Raw genomic sequence first — 21,100 nt, forward strand, 5'->3', positions numbered from 1 at the left:
TCCAAGTGAAGCAAAGCTGTTGTCTCCTGCTTTCTATGTTTTCCTGGATGGGGTTCCTGTAACAAACACATCTAGATACCATCGACCAACCCCTCAGAAAATGAACAGGAAATGACATCACCATAAAGCCCAGGAACACAAATAGAAAGCAGGAGACAACAGCTTCGCTTCACTTGGAGGTCGCCACTGATGATGTTACCTAGCCAGGTAATGAAACGTCTGGATATCAAACCTACAGCTCAGTGAGCAAACCTACACCCCAATCTGGACTTGTCTGCAGAAAGGTCTAGGAAGCTGAATGAGGAAATTAATCTGGGCGGACAGCAGCTGTTGGTATATCAGGGTATTACAGATCACATTATTCTGCTCAAGATCTAATAAAACTAGGTGAAGATTGCATGTGATTGTGACTGGATTTGCATTTGCAGGAAAATCTAATCCCGTTTCAAGTGACACCCTGGACACTTAAGTTGCCAGTTTCCACTTTTGTAGTTGGGCCCTTCTGTAGGAGATTAGGCATGGCATATTTCAGCACCATGTCCCCAAAGTTAACTTTACATTAAAAGCAACGCACAGCATTTGAAGAGAAATGCAATAATTTAAGTTGCTAATTATTTGACTAACCTGATGCTGAAGAATGAGACATAATTTTATTCTGCAATATTTCCATGGAACAGACGTCATTAATGTCACTTCTCTCATTGTACTTTAGCAAGAAGTAACCTCCTCCCATAGTTTGTATTTTAAAAAATAAATTATTGTAGATAAGTTGTTCATAAACTCTTGCATATTCATTCAAGATTACTTCAGGCCAAATTGTTGCAATCTATAATCGGTCACTGGTGTCCATACATATATTCCACCAAGAGACATTCAACAGTCCAGCAGGAATATTAGTCTATGGATATTATCATGTTATAACTCTACTTCAGTTTATTCAGTGTAGGCAAAGGATTTAACTTGGGACCAAATTGTTCCAGGATAAAATATCTGGAGAAATAAAAAGGGATTATGTACTTGAGAAAACCATCATGCACAACTGAAGTTCTTGATCTTTTGACATCTTGACAATTCACCAAACCAGTACATAACTCCTTCATCACATCCCACATATTACATACTTCAATTTTCTCAAAAATGAACAAAGTGTCAAAATAGAAATATGTGGCTTTCCCTACAGAAATTAACTAATTCTAGCTAGTAATTGAAATTCTTGTTCTCACTCAAAAAAAAAAATGGTTGGACCATGCAGACAATTTAATTGTATTAAAATGTTTTTAAAATTTGTTGAACAGATTGAGAGACTGACACTCCATGGTGATATCTTTAAACTAGATGATTATCTGAAACAGTGACAAAATGTTTCCTGATATGTATGGAATTTTAATTAAGGTGTATACTGCATTAAGAAAAGTTTTTTCTGGAGGCATTTTTTGAGGAAGGCAGGTAAATTGGATTATTTAAATAAAGGGATAAGTCCTACAAAACTGTAGGAAAACATGCAGCTGGGTTCAAGGAATAAGTGAAATGGAAGTCTTTTTCAGAATTAAGTGAAGGGCAATGACTGGAGATATGGACTTGATTCTTATTTAGTTAAAGCAAGGTAGGTTAATTGTTCTTTAGCACAAAACCCGGTGTGCTTGCCACACTACAATTAGGAGAAAGTGAGGTCTGCAGATGCTGGAGATCAAAGTTGAAACTTTATTGCTGGAACAGCACAGCAGGTCAGGCAGCATCCAGGGAACAGGAGATTCGACGTTTCGGGCACAGGCCCTTCTTCAGGAATCTGAAGGAATTCCTGAAGAAGGGCCTGTGCCCGAAACGTCGAATCTCCTGTTCCCTGGATGCTGCCTGACCTGCTGTGCTGTTCCAGCAATAAAGTTTCAACACTACAATTAGAACTTGGCTCATAAGTTTCAAGTTGCAGTTCAACTATTTCAGAAGGAACACAAATCAGTGACTTCAACACGGAAGAAAAATGTTTCATGATGTAAAATTCAGTTTATTCAAGTAGATTAGTAAAATGTGGAATGCTCAGCTTTTTACCAGTTATAAACAAAGGTAGACAAGCATATTATGTGTAATTAAAGTTGTTAGGTCTTTGGCGCTTTCTTCTTTTCAGCTTCTTCCTTTTCTTTTTCAATTTCTGAAACATAATTCTCAATTTCCTCAGGATTTAAGATCTACAACAAGAAGAAAAAGACTTACTAATATTCAATGAGTCAAGCTTAGTCAAGGTTTACATTAACAGATCAGAAGGAATAGTGAAAGGCTGTTTGGATTTTAAATTCTAATACTTAAAGTGGCAAATTCAAAAATAATTTCAAAGTTTGGCTGAAGTTCTGTGATGTTCAAAAATATTTCTTTACATTTGCTTGCTTGTATCCCTAATTTTAAAAAGTGCATACGTTAATTGGAAGGAAGGTCGGAGGCTGGGAAGAGATTTTTAATGAGAGTTTCCATTGTACACAAGTCCAATCTGAGGCTTTAGTCTATGAAAGTCTTATTCTAGTCAGCACATATTTGTGAAGATTGTAGATCTAGAAGCCAAGAAAATATATTTAATTTCATTTAGGATTGTTCAAGCACAGCCTTTTGAGGACTAGGAAACACAAATAATCAAATGAACTTAAATCTCAATCTTATGTCATTTTAATGGATTTAAATCTAAAACACCTTGTTTAAAATGTCTAGTGGGGTAACTGATGAACTATCACGGTGATTGAGCAAAATGCTACTTAGAGTGGAAGAAAGGTCTGCTTAAATCATTAATGTAACAAACTTAAAACAGGACCAGAGACACTGAATTAAATAACTGATAAATGAAGAACAGGTTGACCAGTTCAACATACAAGATAAATAAACAGACAAATCAATGCTGATGATACTACAAATGTTACCCGTAAGAGCTGTTCATGCTTCATCACTGCCAGTTCGATATGTTTTCCACCTGACTGTACAACCTAAAGATAGTTCAGTGCATGTTAGTATGTTTCCCTTATTTGCCTTTAAAATTCAGTTTTTAAAATCTTGACCAAAGACTATAGTATTACACACAATGCACTATATAAAAAAAAAGTATTTTTTTAAAAACTGGAAGAAAGGAGGATGTGGAGCTGGAAGGTCCATGCTAATCAGATTTCAAAAAATACACTGAGGGATCAGGGATTTCACATGTAAGGATTGCCATAAAATGTTGCTTTATTTGTAGTGAAACTCATTTGCCACGAGTTTTAAAAATCAAAAACTTACCTCCAGCAAAGCCTTAATGGCGAGCTTGATGGTACCACTGTCTGTAGCCGTGGCTTCTTCAGTGTAGTTTTTCTCTAAGAATTCCCTGACGGTCTTTGCACTTCGTCCTATGGCATTGGCCTAAATTCAGAAGAAATGGTATAAGATTGTGTAGTTTCTACAGTTCACCCTCAAAAGAAATAAAAAAAGGGAGGAAACTTCACTTTAAACATAAATCATTTGTTTTAAACAAAGTTTTGAAAGTTAAATGGTCAGCAATATTGCCCCATAAGGCCATTTTGTCCATCACAGCTAAACAATGTTTCCAGATGAGCAATTAAAGTTCATTCACTTGTCTAGTCTCTGTAACCCTACACATTTTTCCATTTTAGAAAACAAACCAATTCCCATTCAAATGCTTTGACTAGAATCTTCTTGCTGAACTAGTTTCTTATACAATCTGTTGATATAAAGTGGTGCAAAAGTCATTAACACTGGCTGGGAGCTTTCAATGCAAATTAAATCATAGCTGTGAGAATATTATTCTTTTTCATAACAATGCAGACTTTGCCCACCTACTTTAATTTTGGCAAATTTTCTGAAGCATGCTAATTTCTCTTCAATCTCACATCTAATGTTTGGGGAGAACAATTCTCTTTGTGCTAAAGAGGGCATGCTTCTCTTCAGCCACTTCCTGAAGCAAAATACATTCATCAGCAGCAGCCAGAGTGAGGTTCTACTTCCGAACACCTTGCAAAAAGGTAATGGACTTCATCTGTTAAAGCTTTAGAGAACTGCCTTCATTCCTGCCCTTATTCAACAAGCACCTAACTAAAACCTGGAAGCTCATTAAAAAGTGTATACATTATTCACAAATAAATTTAACTTTCTACTAGGTATTGAAATGCCCCATCGAGATCACTTTTGGTGATTTGGATGGGTACACAAGTCTTCCATTTTACATCCAAATGCAGCCCTGTTTGATTTTTAATGAGTTCCTACTTAGTGCATGGAAGCCCTCTACTAACAATGCCCTTCATTTAGCTAATAAATGCAGCCACATTTGTGTGAGCGAGAAATCAATTGCAAGACGTATTGTGCTAAATCAGTGAACAGAAATCAAAACTGAGTAAACCTTCAGAACATTTCAAAAAGTTACTTACCTTCCATTCATGGTAGGTACCTGATGGATCAGTTTGGTATAGTCTTGGAGTTCCATCAAAATCAAAACCCACAATCAGGGCAGAAATGCCAAATGGTCTGCGCCCATTACTTTGAGTGTAACGCTGTGAAAAAGATAAAAATTACAAGTTAGCTCTATATAGTTTTGATATTACAAACATGGTTTGCACTAAAGTGACTTGTTTACTAAATTATCACTACAAGAGACTTCAAAAAGGAGTACACTTGTCACTGAAGTTCTATACGGGAACTATGAAAAATGTGGAAGTCCAGCATTACACTAATAAACACTGAAATTTAAGTTTCAAATTCCTGAGAATAAATATGGCACCAAGTAGTTATTAAACGAGTATAAAGTTAGTGATTTCTGAGAAGTCTAAAGTCCAACCTCAAGTTCCTCTTCTCCTACACTGTTAGCAGATTTGATTTGAATTGAACTGTTCTATAGTGAAACCAAAGAAGTCATTTTGTAATTGTAATTAGCCATAGTTCACAAAAGGAGAGAGGATTGCAGATGCTGGAGATCAGAGTCGAGAGTGGGGTGATGGAAAAGCAAAGCACAGCCGTTCAGGCAGCATCTGAGGAGCAGGAGAATAGACGATTCGGGCATAAGCCCTTCATCAGGGATGAGGCCTCATTTCAGCTCATCACCTCTATCTGAACAGTGGCTGGGTTGGTTAATAATTGCTGGCCGAGCCAAAGATGCTCAAATTTTTTTAAATTATGGCAAAGCAGAATAAGGAAAATCATCAGATCTCTACTCAGTTCATGAGGCAAGTTTTCCTGTTGCTTATACAGTGTACCTTTCTAAGCAGCTGTGTATTGTAGGATATTTATAAACAAAAAAAAACTTACTTGTTTCAAGCTGGCAATATAACGCGTGATATATTCAACCGTGACTGGGTCCTCCACAGTGAGTCGATGGCTCTGACACTCTACACGAGCCCTATTTATAACTATCCTGGCATCAGCCGTTAGGCCTATTGCAATAAAGAACAATATTAAAAATACAGGTTGTTATCTATCATGATTTCTGAATTGTCTCAGCAATGAGAGAGTAGCTGATATCCTCCAACTACAATAACTAATCAAAAGTGCAGCCGCCATTCGGAAAGGATACTTTTAAACTAAAACTCATTCGAATTTAGAACAGAATCAAATTCCATTAATATAGGATTGCACCGACCTCCCTATATTATAATGTAGCTGGAGGAACTAATTATCCAGCAATATGTTGCAAAACATCACCACCTAATGGTGGAATGTGCAAACTCTTCCTCAATTGTCTCTAATGTTACAAACAACTTGGGACTTTAGTAAAAGCAAAAGTCAGAATCATTGCAGAGGGAGAAGAGTCTCTTATGTTTGAGGCAGTAAGTATTTATAATTACTTTTCCAGTGATAAGTGCAGTTTGTGAAGTAAAAGGAAGCTTAAATAATTAAAGTTGATAAATAATTTATATAATATATAGCAGAGCAGGTGGATCATCGTGGACATCATATTGTTCAGACTGAACACACAACGTGTAATGCCTCCATCTCTAATCTCTCTAGCTCAGAATTGTTGAGCTGGAGTGCAAGTTGTAAGCACTCCAACACAGATGGAGGGGAGAGGAGGGCCACCTCGGCAGTTTCTTCAGGCTTCAGTTACACCAAAGAAAAGCCTGTTCAAAGTGCGGTTGATAATGACTTATACCAGACAGTAATGGGAAACCAGGTAATATAGAGAACAATGATTTGCAGAAACTGAATGAAGATGTGCAAATGTGACTTAACTGGATAAGGATAAAGACCATCAGAAACATAGCCAGAATGCCTCTGGCTCCAAACTGCCATGGTTAGCTGTCTACAAAAAGAAACACTTATGGAAGTGGAGGGGAAAATCAGAAACAATAGTATCCCAGTTATTAAATGGGTTGAAGTTTCTGATATGATACATTTCCAATATATTTTCAAGCTGATTTGAAAAAAAAAAAGAGGGATGGAGAAGTTCCAGTCATCGTGATTAATACTGGGTGCAAAACATAGGGAAAATGGTTGAGAGGTTGTAATTAGGAAGTACCAAGAACTTGGAGCTAAATTAAAAGAAAAAAGGCTCTTACATGTTACAATGTCCAGATTATTTGTTTTTATTCCAGGTTATTAGCATCTACAGTAATTTTGCTTTAAATTAAACAGAATACTACCTAGAATACTACCTGTGGAAAGGACGATGGATGAAGACTCACCATCTGAGGTAGTTTGGGCTGAGGTTAGGAATAGGAAAGGTGAGCTCACCCTGTTAGGAGTTTTTTTACAGGCCTCCTAATAGTCCTAGAAATGTAGAAGAAAGGATTGCGAGGATGATTCAAGAGAAGAGTGAAAGTAATAGGGTGGTTGTTATGGGGGACTTTAACTTTCCTGATATTGATTGGGAAAGCTATAGCTCAAGTTCGTTAGATGGGTCAGTGTTTGTCCAATGTGTGCAGGAGGGTTTCCTGACACAATATGTAGATAGGCCAACAAGAGGTGAGGCCATACTGGATTTGGTTCTGGGTAATGAACCAGGCCAGGTGTTAGAATTAGAGGTAGGTGAGCACTTTGGGGACAGTGACCACAATTCGGTGACTTTTACTCTAGTGATGGAGACGGATAAGTGTGCACTACAGGACAAGAGTTATAGCTGGGGGCAGGGAAATTATGATGCGGTGAGGCATGACTTAGGATGTGTGGCTTGGAAAAGTAAGCTTCAAGGCAAGGGCGTAATTGATACGTGGAGCTTGTTCAAGGAGCAACTATTGAATGTCCTTGATAAGTATGTACCCGTCAGGCAGGGAGGAAAGGGTCGTGTGAGGGAGCCGTGGTTTAATAAGGAATTGGAATCCCTTGTTAAATGGAAGAGGGCGGCCTATGTAAAGATGAGGCGTGAAGGTTCAATTGGGGCGATTGAGAGTTATAAGATAGCCAGGAAGGACCTGAAGAGAGAGCTAAGAGCAGCAAGGAGGGGACATGAAAGGTCCTTAGTTGGTAGGATTAGGGAAAACCCTAAGGCTTTCTATAGGTATGTCAGGAATAAAAGAATGACTAGGGTAGGAATAGGTCCAGTCAAGGATAGTAGTGGGAAGTTGCGTGTGGAGGCTGAAGAGATTGGGGAGACACTGAATGAATACTTTTCGTCAGTATTCAATCAGGAACAGGACATTGTTGTCAATGTGAATACTGAGTCACAATTAAGTAGAATGGATGGGTTTGAGGTATGTAGAGAAGAGGTGTTGGAAATTCTGGAAAGGGTGAAAATAGATAAGTCCCCTGGGCCTGATGGCATTTATCCTAGGATTCTCTGGGAAGCAAGGGAGGAGATTGCAGAGCCATTGGCCTTGATTTTTATGTCCTCTTTGTCTACAGGAGTAGTGCCAGAAGATTGGAGGCTAGCAAATGTGGTTCCCTTGTTCAAGAAGGGGAGTAGGGATAACCCTAGTAACTATAGGCCGGTGAGTCTCACTTCTGTTTTGGGCAAAATCTTAGAGAGAATTGTAAGGGATAGGATTTATGAACATCTGGATAGGAATAATGTGATCAAGGATAGTCAGCATGGTTTTGTGAAGGGCAGGTTGTGCCTCACAAACCTTATTGAATTCTTTGAGAGGGTGACTAAGGAGGTGGACGAGGGTAAAGCGGTAGATGTGGTGTATATGGATTTTAGTAAGGCGTTTGATAAGGTTCCCCATGGTAGACTACTGCAAAAAATACGGAGGTATGGCATTGAGGGTGAGTTGGAGGTTTGGATTAGGAGTTGGCTGGCCGGAAGAAGACAGAGGGTAGTAGTTGATGGCAAAGTTTCATCTTGGAGTGCCGTCACTAGCGGTGTTCTGCAAGGATCTGTTTTGGGACCATTGCTGTTTGTCATTTTTATAAATGACCTGGAGGAGGGGTTAGAAGGTTGGGTGAGCAAGTTTGCGGATGATACGAAAGTCGGAGGAGTTGTAGACAGTGAGGAAGGATGTGGCAGGTTACAGCAGGATATAGATAAGCTGCAGAACTGGGCAGAAAGGTGGCAAATGGAGTTCAATGTCGCTAAGTGTGAGGTGATTCACTTTGGTAAGAGTAACAAAAAGATGGGGTACTGGGCTAATGGTCGGATACTTGGTAGTGTGGATGAGCAGAGGGATCTTGGTGTCCATGTACACAGATCTTTGAAAGTTGCCACCCAGGTAAATAGTGTGGTGAAGAAGGCATATGGCGTACTGGCTTTTATTGGTAGAGGAATTGAGTTCCGGAGTACTGAGGTCATGTTGCAGTTGTATAAGACTCTGGTGCGGCCGCATCTGGAGTATTGTGTGCAGTTTTGGTCGCCATACTATAGGAAGGATGTGGAGGCACTGGAACGGGTGCAGAGGAGGTTTACCAGGATGTTGCCTGGTATGGTAGAAAGATCGTATGAGGAAAGGCTGAGGCACTTGGGGTTGTTTTCATTGGAGAAAAGAAGGTTTAGGGGTGACTTGATAGAGGTGTACAACATGATTAGGGGTTTAGATAGGGTCGACAGTGAGAATGTTTTTCCACGTATGGAGTCAGCTATTACAAGGGGGCATAGCTTTAAATTAAGGGGGGTAGGTATAGGACAGATGTTAGGGGTAGGTTCTTTACTCAGCGAGTCATGTTCATGGAATGCCCTGCCAATAGCAGTGGTGGACTCTCCCTCATTATGGGCATTTAAGCGGGCATTGGATAGGCATATAGGAGGATAGTGGGGTAGTGTAGGTTAGGTGGGCTTGGATCGGCGCAACATCGAGGGCCGAAGGGCCTGTACTGTGCTGTATTCTTCTATGTTCTATATATCTAGGGGTTAAGGGTTACTCCAACCATCAGCACTAAGGGCTAGACAACAGATAGGCAAGGAACCATGACCTCACTCCAGATATCCTCTCCCCACAAGGGGGCAGGACAGTGCCAAAACATGGAACCACATTCAGGCCCTTCCCCCTCCCCCAGACATTTCCTTGCACTATTTCAGAGGTGGCAGGGCCTTCCACTTCTGCTGCAGAGCTAAAGGTAGCTGGTGGAGTAGTTCAAACCAAGGAGGGTGTGGCTACATTCACTTCCTTTCTCCAAGTCTCCAATACATATTGGAAACTGTTATGGTTTCAGCTCTGATCTTTGTAGAACCTCACTGGTCACAGGTCTCCAACCTGAAAAAGGTCTCCTTATTCTCACTTGCTGTTTACTGTCCACGAACCAGAATTCCATCCATGCCTATATTCTACCTCCAGCACCAGAGCTCCGATCTAAAAGGCATCTGGATGGGACGGTTTAGAGGGATATGGGCCAAATGGGATGAGATTAATTTTAAATACCTGGTCAGCATGGACAAGTTGGACCAAAAGGGTTTATTTTCCATGCTGTACACCTCTGACTGAACCTTTTTGGAGGTATCTTGTTAAATGTCTTTTGGAAATTTAAATGCAACACACCCACTGATGTCCTCTATCTGCTCTGGTTGAAACTTCCTTGAAAAAAAAACTCTTAAGTCAGTCAGTCCATGAAGTTTCATGAAGCCATGCTGACTTTGCTTAATTAGATTATGATTTTCCAAATATTCTCTTAAGAGTAAAACTTTTGTTACCCATCACAGATGTGGATCTCTTGGTTCAGGTCCCATAGAATCAATGTTAAAATCGCACTTAGTAACTGAAACACAATGCAGGTATACACACTGTTGTAAGGTATACACACTGTTGTACTTTAATTACAACAGAAATCACAAATAATAATGCAACTTTGCCTTAAATAAACCTCACTGGCAGGCAGCTGTTTCATTTGCATCCTCAACTGACTAATCAGACATTGCTGTATTTGAAGAAATAAAATTGAATCAACTTGATATTTCACGTGGTCATTTGATTGAACAAGTAAATTTAATTACCTCAGTGTAAATAAAAAAATTATAATTGGATCAAATAATACTTGGACATATCAAGTTTATTAAAATGTGCTGGTTCATAAAAAGGTACCAGTTAAACTAAATTAGTTTGCTGTAATGGATTCCAATACCTATTAACATTAGTCATGATGTGGAGGAGCTGGTGTTGGACTGCAGTGGACAAAGTTAAAAATCACAAAACCAGGTTATAGTCCAACAAGTTTATTTGGAGGCACTAGCTTTTGCATTACTGCTTCTTCTTCAGGTGGTCGTGAAGCAGGATCTTAAGACACAATTTATAGCAAAAGATTAGTGTCATGCAGCTGAAATGCTATATTGAACAAACCTAGATTAAGTCTTTCATCTCTTAGAAAAAGTTTGCTAGTTTCAGTTCTTTTAATACTTAAATCCCAAAACTTCTTTTAAGTCACATTCTCAAGATAACTTCAGGTTTTATAACAAAAAGTGCCATATTAGCTCAAACGATGCATTAAAGGTGCGAGGTTAAAGTCTATCTGTATCCCAATCTTGAGTCCGACTGGTTCCATTTCGAAACTAGAATTTACAAGATATTACATGGATTGACTGCCTGTAGGTTATGAATTTTTGAGCAAAATTGAATGTATATGCAAATATAAATTCATCCCATAAATTTGAGTGTGTACATTTGGCACAATATGAGAGAGTATGATGGGGTATAAGCCTGCGAGAAGGAGAGGGTGTGGGAGAGAGCATGGGAGGCGAGTGTATAGTGCAGTGGGGTCACTTGTAGTGTGACATGAACTCAAGGTACCAGTTGAGGCCATCCTCATGGTTACTGAGCTTGGCTGTCAGCCTCTGCTCACTTTGTTTTGTTGTCTGTCCTGAAGTCACCCATGACCGTCCTCCAAGGTGGACTTCAGGACGGGCAACAAAACAAACTGACTGAGCAGAGGCTGATAGCCAAGTTCAGTAACCATGAGGATCATGCAGACCTTCTCTCATACAAACATACACCCCCCACACCCTCACCCATGCACACACCTTACAGACTTATACCCCATCTCACACACACATGCGCTCACAAGTTTACAGGGTGAATTTATATTTGCAGAATTATAATTGCATACACATTCTATTTTGCTCAAAAATGCCTAACTTATAGGCAGTCAATCCATGTAATATCTTGTAAATTCCACTTTAGAAATAGAACCAGTTTGATTCAAGATTGGGATACAGACAGACTTTAACCTCACACCTTTAATACATTGTCTGAGCTGATATGACACTTTGTTATAAAAACTGAAGTTATCTCGAGTATGTGACTTAAAAGTTCTCAGATTTACATATTAAAGAACCAAAACTAGCAAACCTGTTCTAAAAGATGAAAGACTTAATCTAATTTTTATTCAATATATCATTTCAGTTGCATGACACTAACCTTTTGCTATAAATTGTGTCTTAAGATCCTGCTTCACAACCACCTGATGCAGAAGCAGTACTTTGAAAACTAGTGCTTCCAAATAAACCTGTTGGACTATAACTTGATAATGTGTGATTTTTAACTATTAACATTAGATATTAGGCTAATTGGCCTACTGTTACCTACTTGTTAAACTCCCTTTTTGAATAAGTCACGTTTACAATCCTCTGGTACTTCTCCAGAATCCTGCAATTTTTGGAAAATTGCAACTAATGCATTAGTTATCTCTGTAACTAACTCTTTTAGTATCCTAGGATGTAAGCCATCAGGGTTAGGGAACCTTTTTGCCTTTACTCCCGTAAGTTTGGCAAATACTACTTCTCTAGTGATGGTTATGGTCCTTAACTCCTCCTGAATATTCTTTTGTATTAATTTGAAGTATCTTCCACCATAAAGCCTGATGCTAAATATCTTTAACTCCTCTGTCACTTCCTGTTCCCCAAAACTTTCATTTTCCCCCGATTCATTTTCTAAGGTTCATTTTGACCCCCTCTTCCTTTTTATACATTTTAAAAGTAAGCTGTTGTTATTATCAGTCTTTATACTTCTCATTAGTTTGCCCTCAGTTTATTTTCTGTCTTCATTAGTTTTGTTTTAACCTCCTTAAAACATCTGCCACTGCTCACTTACTATCATTCCTGCTCATCTACCTGCCCAGTTCACTTTAGCTAACTCCATCCTCATTTCATTGTAAATCCCTTTAAAGTTAAACAGTTGTTTTTAAAACAATTGCAAAGAAATAATTCAATTAAATTTCAGTGACTCAGTTGATGGCAGTGTGATGTCACTGATCTATATTCCAGAGGTCCAGGCTAACACTTTGAGCACATGGGTTCAAATCCCACCACAGCAGGTGGTGGAATTTAAATTCAAATAATAAAGATCCAAGATTGAAAGGGAGTCTTGTGGTGATCATTACTATTAATTTTCATTAAAATTTCACTTGGCTCACTGACACCCTCAGGGAAGAGAATCTGCGGTCCTAGTCTAGCCTACTGATTCAGGCCCACAGGAGTATGGGTAACTCTTAACTGCCTTCTGAAATGAGCTTCTAAGCCATTAGGAATGGGTAACATCCACGAGAGAGAATAAAGAAAGGAAGTCTCACTTACCTGCAAAAGCCATGCAAACATTGTCATCCAGTATACAGATCTTCCTTACAGTTCTTTCATCTTGTAATTTGGCTACAGATTTCTTTTCCACTGCAAGGACAACAATTTCTTTTCCTCGAACACCAACCTGTAACATTTAATTATTAAAGAGGATTTGTCTCAATTTGTTATATTCATTTATAGGACTACTGATGCATGAATGCAATTTGTGTGAAGTGCAAAATTGTTTTCAAAGCAACGTTCACAGACAAACATTCACTTGCAAACATCCAACAAGTTAAAATGTAAATGTTTATACTGTCTTTTTCTGGATTGATTCTGTTGCTTTCCTACAAAAAGGAGCCAAGAGTTTCTGAAGTTACAGTATAATTTTAGCACTGAAGTAAAGTTGAAATTTTACAGATGTGATTCTATTAAATGACTTGGAGATGCCAGTGTTGGACTGGGGTGTACAAAGCTAAAAATCACAACACCAGGTTATAGTCCAACAGGTTCAATGTGCTAGTGTGCTTCCAATTAAACCTGTTGGACTATAACCTGGTGTTGTGTGATTTTTAAACTTTGATTCTATTAAAATATCCCTAAAAAATAACTAATTCTTTGTTGTTATATTTAATATTTATTTAGCTATTAGTCTACTTGTAGGCTTAATAGATGGAGATTTGATTCCACAATCATATCTGTCACAATCCTGGTGTAATTGAATATTACAAGATAACATGGTGAATAACAACATTTGTTACCTATTTCTGATTTTGAACCAGGTAATTTCTGCACAAATGCCACTTTGACTTCAGTTTTCTATCTTGTCAATTCTTAAGATATAATAACTCTCTGATCTTCTGAGTTTCTTTAAGTCTACTTAACCAGTGGTCAAGGTTATAAGCGATTTACATGTTCTGAAAATATTTAATCTTTTCATGCAATTTGTATACCTGCCAAAAATGTAAAGACAAAATTCAATTACTCAGTCTTTAATTAGTTATGTTTGTCTCATGGAAGACCCAAACATTAGGATCCTAATAGTAGTACTGCTACCTTTTAAATTGAATACTGGAAGAGATTAGCTAGGAGATTATGGAATAATATTATCGGCACTGATGTCATTAATTGTTCAAAACTCTTTCCTGAATAGCATAGAATACATATCAACAGTACAGCAGTACAGTACTGCTCAATTAGCAGTTTAAATCACATCAGGATTTTGCTTTCCATACGAACAAATGTCAAGAAGCGACATAACTAACGACAGCTAACAAGGTTATACGTTGGGATTTCTTTTCACAGATTTTCACTCATTCCAAGTCAGACCAAAAGCAATACTGTAGTTGTAAACAATTTAAATGCAGTTCGGTCGTCGGACACTAGAGGAGCCTGGGCATTACAAGAAGTTACATTTGCCGCTGTGGGGGACTTCACCTCACTTGGCTACAATCAAGAGTTACAATGATTGAAATTGCAGTGAACCTGTCTGTTCCCCATGAGTCTCACCAACATTGGCCTGGCAACTGTGGCTGCCAAGTTTCAGTGACTGTGCACTTTTAAAGATTAGAATTCCTTTGTGGTTGGCTTTTAACAAAAAAAAGTAAACGTTTCCGAAAGTTAAAAACAAAAAGGTTTTACAACGCTGGGCCAGTAATTGGGGCCAGGCCGGAGCCTTTTGGGGGAGGAAGGAGGGTTGTGAAGGGCAGCAAGGCCGCAGCCCGGTGAAAGGTGAGTGGCCTTTGGGTCTACCCCCTCCGTGCTGCGATACTCACCGCTGCCGATCCCTTCTTCACCGCCTCCTGGGCGTACTCCACCTGGAAGAGGTGCCCGTCCGGGGAGAAGACGGTGATGGCTCGGTCGTAGCTGGCGCTCATGGTTCCCTTCGGCAGCAGAGAGCGAAACCGAAACCGGCCAAAAACCAACCAACCTCCCCTTCCAGCAGCTAGAAACGCCGAATCATCTCTCTCCTCCCGCCCCTTCCGTCTCCGAGCTGCCTCCACAAGGAGGGATTTGTCAGAGAGAGAGAGAGAGGGCGGAACTGCCTTTGAACAGCAGCTGCAGCCGCCGCTGCCGCCTTCTGCACAGCCCCCTGTCCCTAACCACTGGATCTGCAATCAAACCCGGGCTGCATTTGCACCACTGACAGCATCATCTGGAATTACATTACTTCATTTATTATATACCTATTTTGCGACCTCGGAGATAGACAGGGAGAGAGAAAACCAGAGAGAAAATTGAAATCATGTCTGTGGCATTTGCATCAGCTCGCCAGCGGGGGAAAGGGGAGGTCACCCAAGCCACCATTCAAAAGGTAAAACGTCTTGTTATTTAGTATTTGATTTAGTTCCCCCTTTTGTGGGAAATCTGCGACTCTCGATTTTTTGCCTTCGTTGAACCAAATTCCCACCCTTGTCATTCCCCAGTTATCCATTCATTTCATGTTCCGCCTTTGACAACAAACGGGACAGCTCTCACATTTTTGAAATGCGGGTTTTGATCATTTTAAGATCTTGCTTGGGGACAGGACTGGTGTCCTCTTCTCTCCCCCCCCCCCCCCCCAAGGACTGTGAATGCAGCAGCTCTGAACAAAGCAAGGTGTGATAGTGCAGACACATAGAGCAAGCGAGGTTAAAGAAGCCAAGGCACTGTTTAATTCCATTTACATCACATCGACATAGATTGGATTTTTCTCTCTGTGTAAAACACCGACCTAATCTACTTAGCAAAACGATTGCACCTCTATTATTGACACGTGATTTTTAAACGTGCGTTTAGATAAAATAACATCAAATGTGCAGTTTACTGTTGTGCAGCCTCGCAGGGACTGAAAGTGGGCATGCCAATTAAAGCCACTTAAATAGATCTTATTTTACTAGCACTTTCCGGAAAACGAATGCAGTTCCAAAATAAACTGTTTTATCTTTTGAAATGGCTCAACTGAATGGCGTGTTAAGCGATGCAATCAGTAATTGTTTAATAAAAGTGCTACTTTCAGCGAGGAATGAGAACGTTTGGGTATTTCTGATCCAAATTGGGATTTTTTTTCCTTATAACCAAAATAACCTGAAGACGTAATGAACCGTACAAAGTAACGGACGGAAACTTGACATTTCTGAATAACCCTTGTCACCGGGGTCTGTTTTTGAAGGATTTTTGTTTTCTGCTCACAGAATAGAGCTCTTTTGAGACCTCAGGTGCTGTATTCGTCAAACCGTTAGCTGGGGATGGCGATACTGTGGGCGACCAAGCATTTGATTTTGAATCTTCTCCCTTGGCCCCCCTCGCCTCGCAGAATCGAGCTGGAAATAGCGAAAGTTTGCCTCAGATGGTGCTCAGGTTTCAATTGAGGGGGGGGATTTGGGTTTCGGTGGTGGGCAGGTGGTTGCTTTCGGTGGAAGAGGTGAGTGAGCTGTATGGTGGGTGGGGGGGGGGGGGAACATTGGGAGTTTGGTGGATTAATAATGGCGAAGAAGAAAAGGTGTCAGTGCAGACGGCAATCAACACCTCATCAGCATCCTGCTCAGTAAAACCATCGTGCTGCCATCCGATGGACAGAGAGCATTGTTGCTAAACACCCACCACTTCGCATCTGTTTCTGTCACGGCCGTCATGAACAACACCAAGCACCCCCCCCCCCCCTCCCTTTCAGGTTAACTGTATTCTATTTGTATGTGACGGATAGAATAAAAATGTGTAGCCAGTTAATCAGATCGCTATCATTCAATTCCAGAGGACTGTAATAGCATTGAACTGAATACCTGCCATGTACCACATCTTTAAACTCTTAACACGTTTAATCATAAAGAAATTAAATGGCAAAATAAAAAAAAATGTGGATTCCCCTTTATGTTATGGTGCAAACAGTTTTTTTTATATTCACTGTTAGTCAAGTAGCCACCAGTGCTGATATTTGTATACTTTTCTATCTTTCGATTGGTTAATTCTGTCATCCTGTTTTACCTGGGAGAGAGGAATGATATTAGATACTGTTCTAAAGAGGTCACCTACATATAAGATACATTTAACATGAAAACTTAAAACGGCTGCTGAATACTCTGTAGCAATAATCAGAAGTGGGTGGCAAAATGGAAAATATTGTGAAAGCTGGAAATATTCAGCAGCTCAGTTAGCAACCTGTGGAGACGGAAGCAGAATTAACCCTTCAGATTGGTGACTGTTGGCAAACGTCAGAAATATAGCAGATTAAAAACAAACATTAGGAAGATGCTGTGTGTGGGGGTGGGGGTGCAAGACAGCAACCTGTTAAGTAATTGCAAAACAGAATATCGGTGCAAAACAAACATAAAATATGGCAAGTTCCGTTTTACAAACCATTTAGGAGCTGGGGAGGGAAGACTGCCTGTTCAACTGAGAAGTTAAACTCTCTTAAAACGATGAAGATTACCTCACATTTTGCATATTTGCGTAAACCAAATGAGCCACTAATTTTATATGGCTGCTGGAGCTTTAACCCCCTGCCAAGCTATTTGCAACTGTTCATGTGTAAGGTCTTGACATTCCAATTTTCCAAAGAAAATTGATCAAAATAATTTACTGTAAGAGCTGGCTAATGTTCAAGGAATGAAAGTAACTAACACTGATGTAGGATGGAATCTTGTAAACACAAAGTACTGAATAATTAGCGAGGCAAATGAGTGCCAATTTTATTTTTATTTTGTTGAGTCACCAATGACTGGATTTCATTAAAATGTATACATCACATTTGGGTGGTAACACGCAACACTTCTCAAATGATTGATGAATGTCTATCCTGACACAAATTTTCCAACTTCAAGCACAATTAGATTGGATCACTCTTAATGATTAACTGGATGGGGATGTTTGTGCAGGAATGTCTGAATACCAGGAAGAAAAAATGTAGTATTAGGAGAATGTCATCTTTCAATTATGAATAATTGATATTTTAATCATAGAGTCATAGAGATGTACAGCATGGAAGCAGACCCATCGGTCCAACTCATCCATGCCAACCAGATATCCCAACCCAATCTAGTCCCACCTACCAGTATCCGTGCCATACCCCTCCACATTCTTCTTATTCATATACCCATCCAGATGCCATTTAAATGTTGCAATCGTACTACCCTCCACCACTTCCTCTGGCAGCTCATTCCATATATGTTCCACCCTCTATGTGAAAACGTTGCCCCTTAGGTCTCTTTTATATCTTTCCCTTCTCACCCTAAACCTAAACCCTCTAGATCTGGACTCCCCGACCCCAGGAAAGAGACTTTGTATATTTATCCTATCCATGCCCTTCATGGTTTTGTAAACCTCTTTAAGGTCACCCCTCAGCCTCCAACACTCGAGGGAATACAGCCCTAGCCTATTCAACCTCTCCCTATGGCTCAAATCCTCCAACCCTGGCAACATCCTTGTAAGTCTTTTCAGAACCCTTTCAAGTTTCACAACATCTTTCCGATAAGAAGGAGACCAAAACTGCATGCAATATTCCAACAGTGGTGACTCCACTTTCAAGGAGCTATGAACTTGCACTCCAAGGTCTCTTTGTTCAGCCACACTCTCTAGGACCTTACCATTAAGTGTATAAGTCCTGCTAAGATTTGCTTTCCCAAAATGCAGCACTTTGCATTTATCTGAATTAAACTCCATCCGCCACTTCTCAGCCCATTGGCGCAACTGATCAAGATCCCGTTGTAATCGGAGGTAACCTTCTTCGCTGTCCACTACATCTCCAATTTTGGTGTCATCTGCAAACTTACTAACTATACCTCTTATGCTCACATCCAAATCATTTATATAAATGATGAAAAGTAGTGAACCCAGCACTGATCCTTGTGGCACTCCACTGGTCACAGGCCTCTGGTCTGAAAAACAACTCTCCATCACCACCCTTTGAGCCAGTTCTGTATCCAAATGGCTAGTTCTCCCTGTATTCCATGAGATCTAAACTTGTTAACCAATTTCCCATGGGGAACCTTGTCAAACGCCTTACTGAAGTCCATATAGATCATGTCCACTGCTCTGCCCTCATCAATCCTCTTTGTTACTTTTTCAAAAAACTCAGTCAAGTTTGAGAGACATGATTTCCCATGCACAAAGCCATGTTGACTATCCCTAATCAGTCCTTGCCTTTCCAAACACATGTACATCAAAGACTATATTAAAGCAGTGACAGCTACATTTTGTAAAAAAATTGAGAGAGAACTTTTATACAAACATATTGGAATGGTTGATGAATGTATTAGTTGCAGTATGAGTATGCTTCAGCTGAGGTAATATTCTTTATGTGACAGAAACCACTTTTAAATTGAAATGTAGCAGTCCACTTTATACATTTGCTGTGATGTGAGAATTGAGGCTCAAACAGAGAGTGTTACTGTTGTTTGAGATTAGGAAATCTTTTGCTAATTTTCAAAAAAGGTTGTAACAGTACAGAGTGGCAATTCAAACTTTACAAAGAATGGCTGTTATGTGGTTCAAAATGAGGAAGCAATTGCAAACTATTCTGCCAGTATTGTTTAATGTTATTATAATTTACTGTGAACATTGTAATGTGGTTTTATTACATTTGTGCTATCTCCTGAAGTGAATATTTAAATGTGAAGAGTATTAAATTATCTGTATTATACATAAATATTTACCTTAATTTAACAAAAAATTTCTGATGATTTTTGCTTTTAGATGTTGGATGAAAACAATCATTTGATACAATGTATCATGGATTATCAGAGTAAAGGCAAAACTGCAGAATGTTCTCAGTAAGTTTTCTTTTGTTGCCATTTTAAATAAAATTGCCAAAGTCAATTTCAGGCGCACACATCTCTACTCTTGTAGAATAATTTTGTAATAGCACTGCATGTGTGATGTATATGTCCAACAAGTGAAAGAATTCAGACATTGCTTGGAAAGGCATGACAATGAGGGAAAATGTCTGTAGATAAAGAATATTGTTACTTTTTTAGGATTGTGCTTTCAATTTTTTTATTAATAGAGACAAGTGCATATATCAGACCTGGGACAGAGATGTAGCGCTCACATCTTGAGATGAATAAGACTACTAGAACCCTGGTGTTCTGATCTTTGTCCAAACTATATGCTTAACTTCATATTTTCTTGAGTGATTTCACATTTATTGGTGTGCATTAAACATGAAGTGTTAGATTGATTGGATAAATATTTCTATCTGAATGTGTTAATAAGAGACAGATGTAGCTAATGAGATCAATATTGTAACAACAATGGAAGGTTTAGTATTATTGAAATTTAATTTTATTGCCCTGTTTATGATTTAACTCTGACTTGATGACAATACTCCAACTGTAAACCTAAATATTTCAAAATCATCTATACAGATCATGTCATAAGGTCATAAATGATAGGAGCAGGAATAGACTATTTGGTCCATTTAGCCAGCCCTGTTATTTAATAAAATCATGGTTAATATGATATTGCCTTTAATTTTACTTTCCTCCCTGTCCCCCTCTAAACCTTGACTCCCTTATTGGTCAATAATCAAGCCTCCCAGAATCTTTTGCGCTTCAACACGATCACCTTGCAATCTTCTAAACTCCACTGAGTATAGGCTAAACTTGCTCAATGTTTCCTCATAAGACAATTACTTCATCCCAAGAATCAGCCTAATGAACCTTTTCCGAATTTCTTTCAATGCAAGTTTATCCTTCCTTAAATAAGGAGAGCAGAAAAGTACACAGCAATTCAGCTGTAGTCTCACCAATGCATATCCAGTTGCAGCAGGACTTCTCTATTTTATTCCTAACATTCCTTTGCCTTCCTGATTACTTGCTGCACTTGCCTAGTGAGCTTTTGTGCCTCATGCACAAGGTCACCCAGATCCCTCTGTACTGCAGCATTCTGCAATCTCTTGATATAAATAATATTCTGCCACAGCAAGGCAACCTCACATGTACCAGCACTTATACTTCATCTGCCACTGTTTTCTCATTCACTTAGCTTCTCTATATTCTTTTCGAACACACTGTGTAACTTCCTCACATCTTAGTTTTTAATCTTTCTTTGTTTCATAAGCATACTTAACAGAATAATATTCAGGAGCAGACATATGTTATTCAGCCCATCAAGTCTGTCCAGCTATTGAATGCAATCTGGCTGATCTGATGATCCTAAATTCTATTTTCCTGCCTTTCCCTAATAACTCTTAAACCCCTTATTGATTGAACAGTTGTCTATCTCTGACTATGATATACTTAACAGCCTAGCCTCAAC

General features: G+C 39.2%; 2 protein-coding genes across 5 annotated transcripts in view; one reads left to right on the forward strand and one right to left on the reverse strand.

Annotated features, from left to right (window-relative positions):
- Positions 1–1,977: 1,977 nt before the first annotated feature.
- On the reverse strand, positions 1,978–14,801 carry LOC122560218 (proteasome subunit alpha type-7). The gene is made up of 7 exons (XM_043710649.2): positions 14,644–14,801; positions 12,887–13,013; positions 5,269–5,393; positions 4,395–4,517; positions 3,253–3,372; positions 2,901–2,963; positions 1,978–2,183 (listed from the first exon to the last, which is right to left on the reverse strand). Exons 1-7 carry the CDS (start codon positions 14,743–14,745, stop codon positions 2,094–2,096), a joined length of 750 nt encoding a protein of 249 aa, XP_043566584.1. The 5' UTR covers positions 14,746–14,801; the 3' UTR covers positions 1,978–2,093.
- A 119-nt stretch (positions 14,802–14,920) lies between these two features.
- LOC122560216 (calcium-responsive transactivator-like) overlaps positions 14,921–21,100 on the forward strand; it is a 122,554-nt gene continuing 116,374 nt past the window's right edge. Inside the window, exons 1-2 of one of the 4 annotated variants that reach the window (XR_015759534.1) lie at positions 14,921–15,182; positions 19,538–19,614. Coding sequence is in view for 3 of the 4 variants with exons in the window: in XM_043710641.2 (XP_043566576.1) it covers positions 15,114–15,182; positions 19,538–19,614 (146 nt within the window). In the remaining variant the exon portion in view is untranslated. The remainder of the gene's footprint in view (positions 15,183–19,537; positions 19,615–21,100) is intronic. The other 3 variants (XM_043710641.2, XM_043710640.2, XM_043710643.2) reach the window with 3 other exon arrangements.

The sequence above is a fragment of the Chiloscyllium plagiosum genome, unplaced genomic scaffold (genome assembly GCF_037043375.1).
Source record: "Chiloscyllium plagiosum isolate Xiang-an unplaced genomic scaffold, Cpla_swu_hap1 HiC_scaffold_15, whole genome shotgun sequence".
Classification (NCBI taxonomy): domain Eukaryota; kingdom Metazoa; phylum Chordata; class Chondrichthyes; order Orectolobiformes; family Hemiscylliidae; genus Chiloscyllium; species Chiloscyllium plagiosum.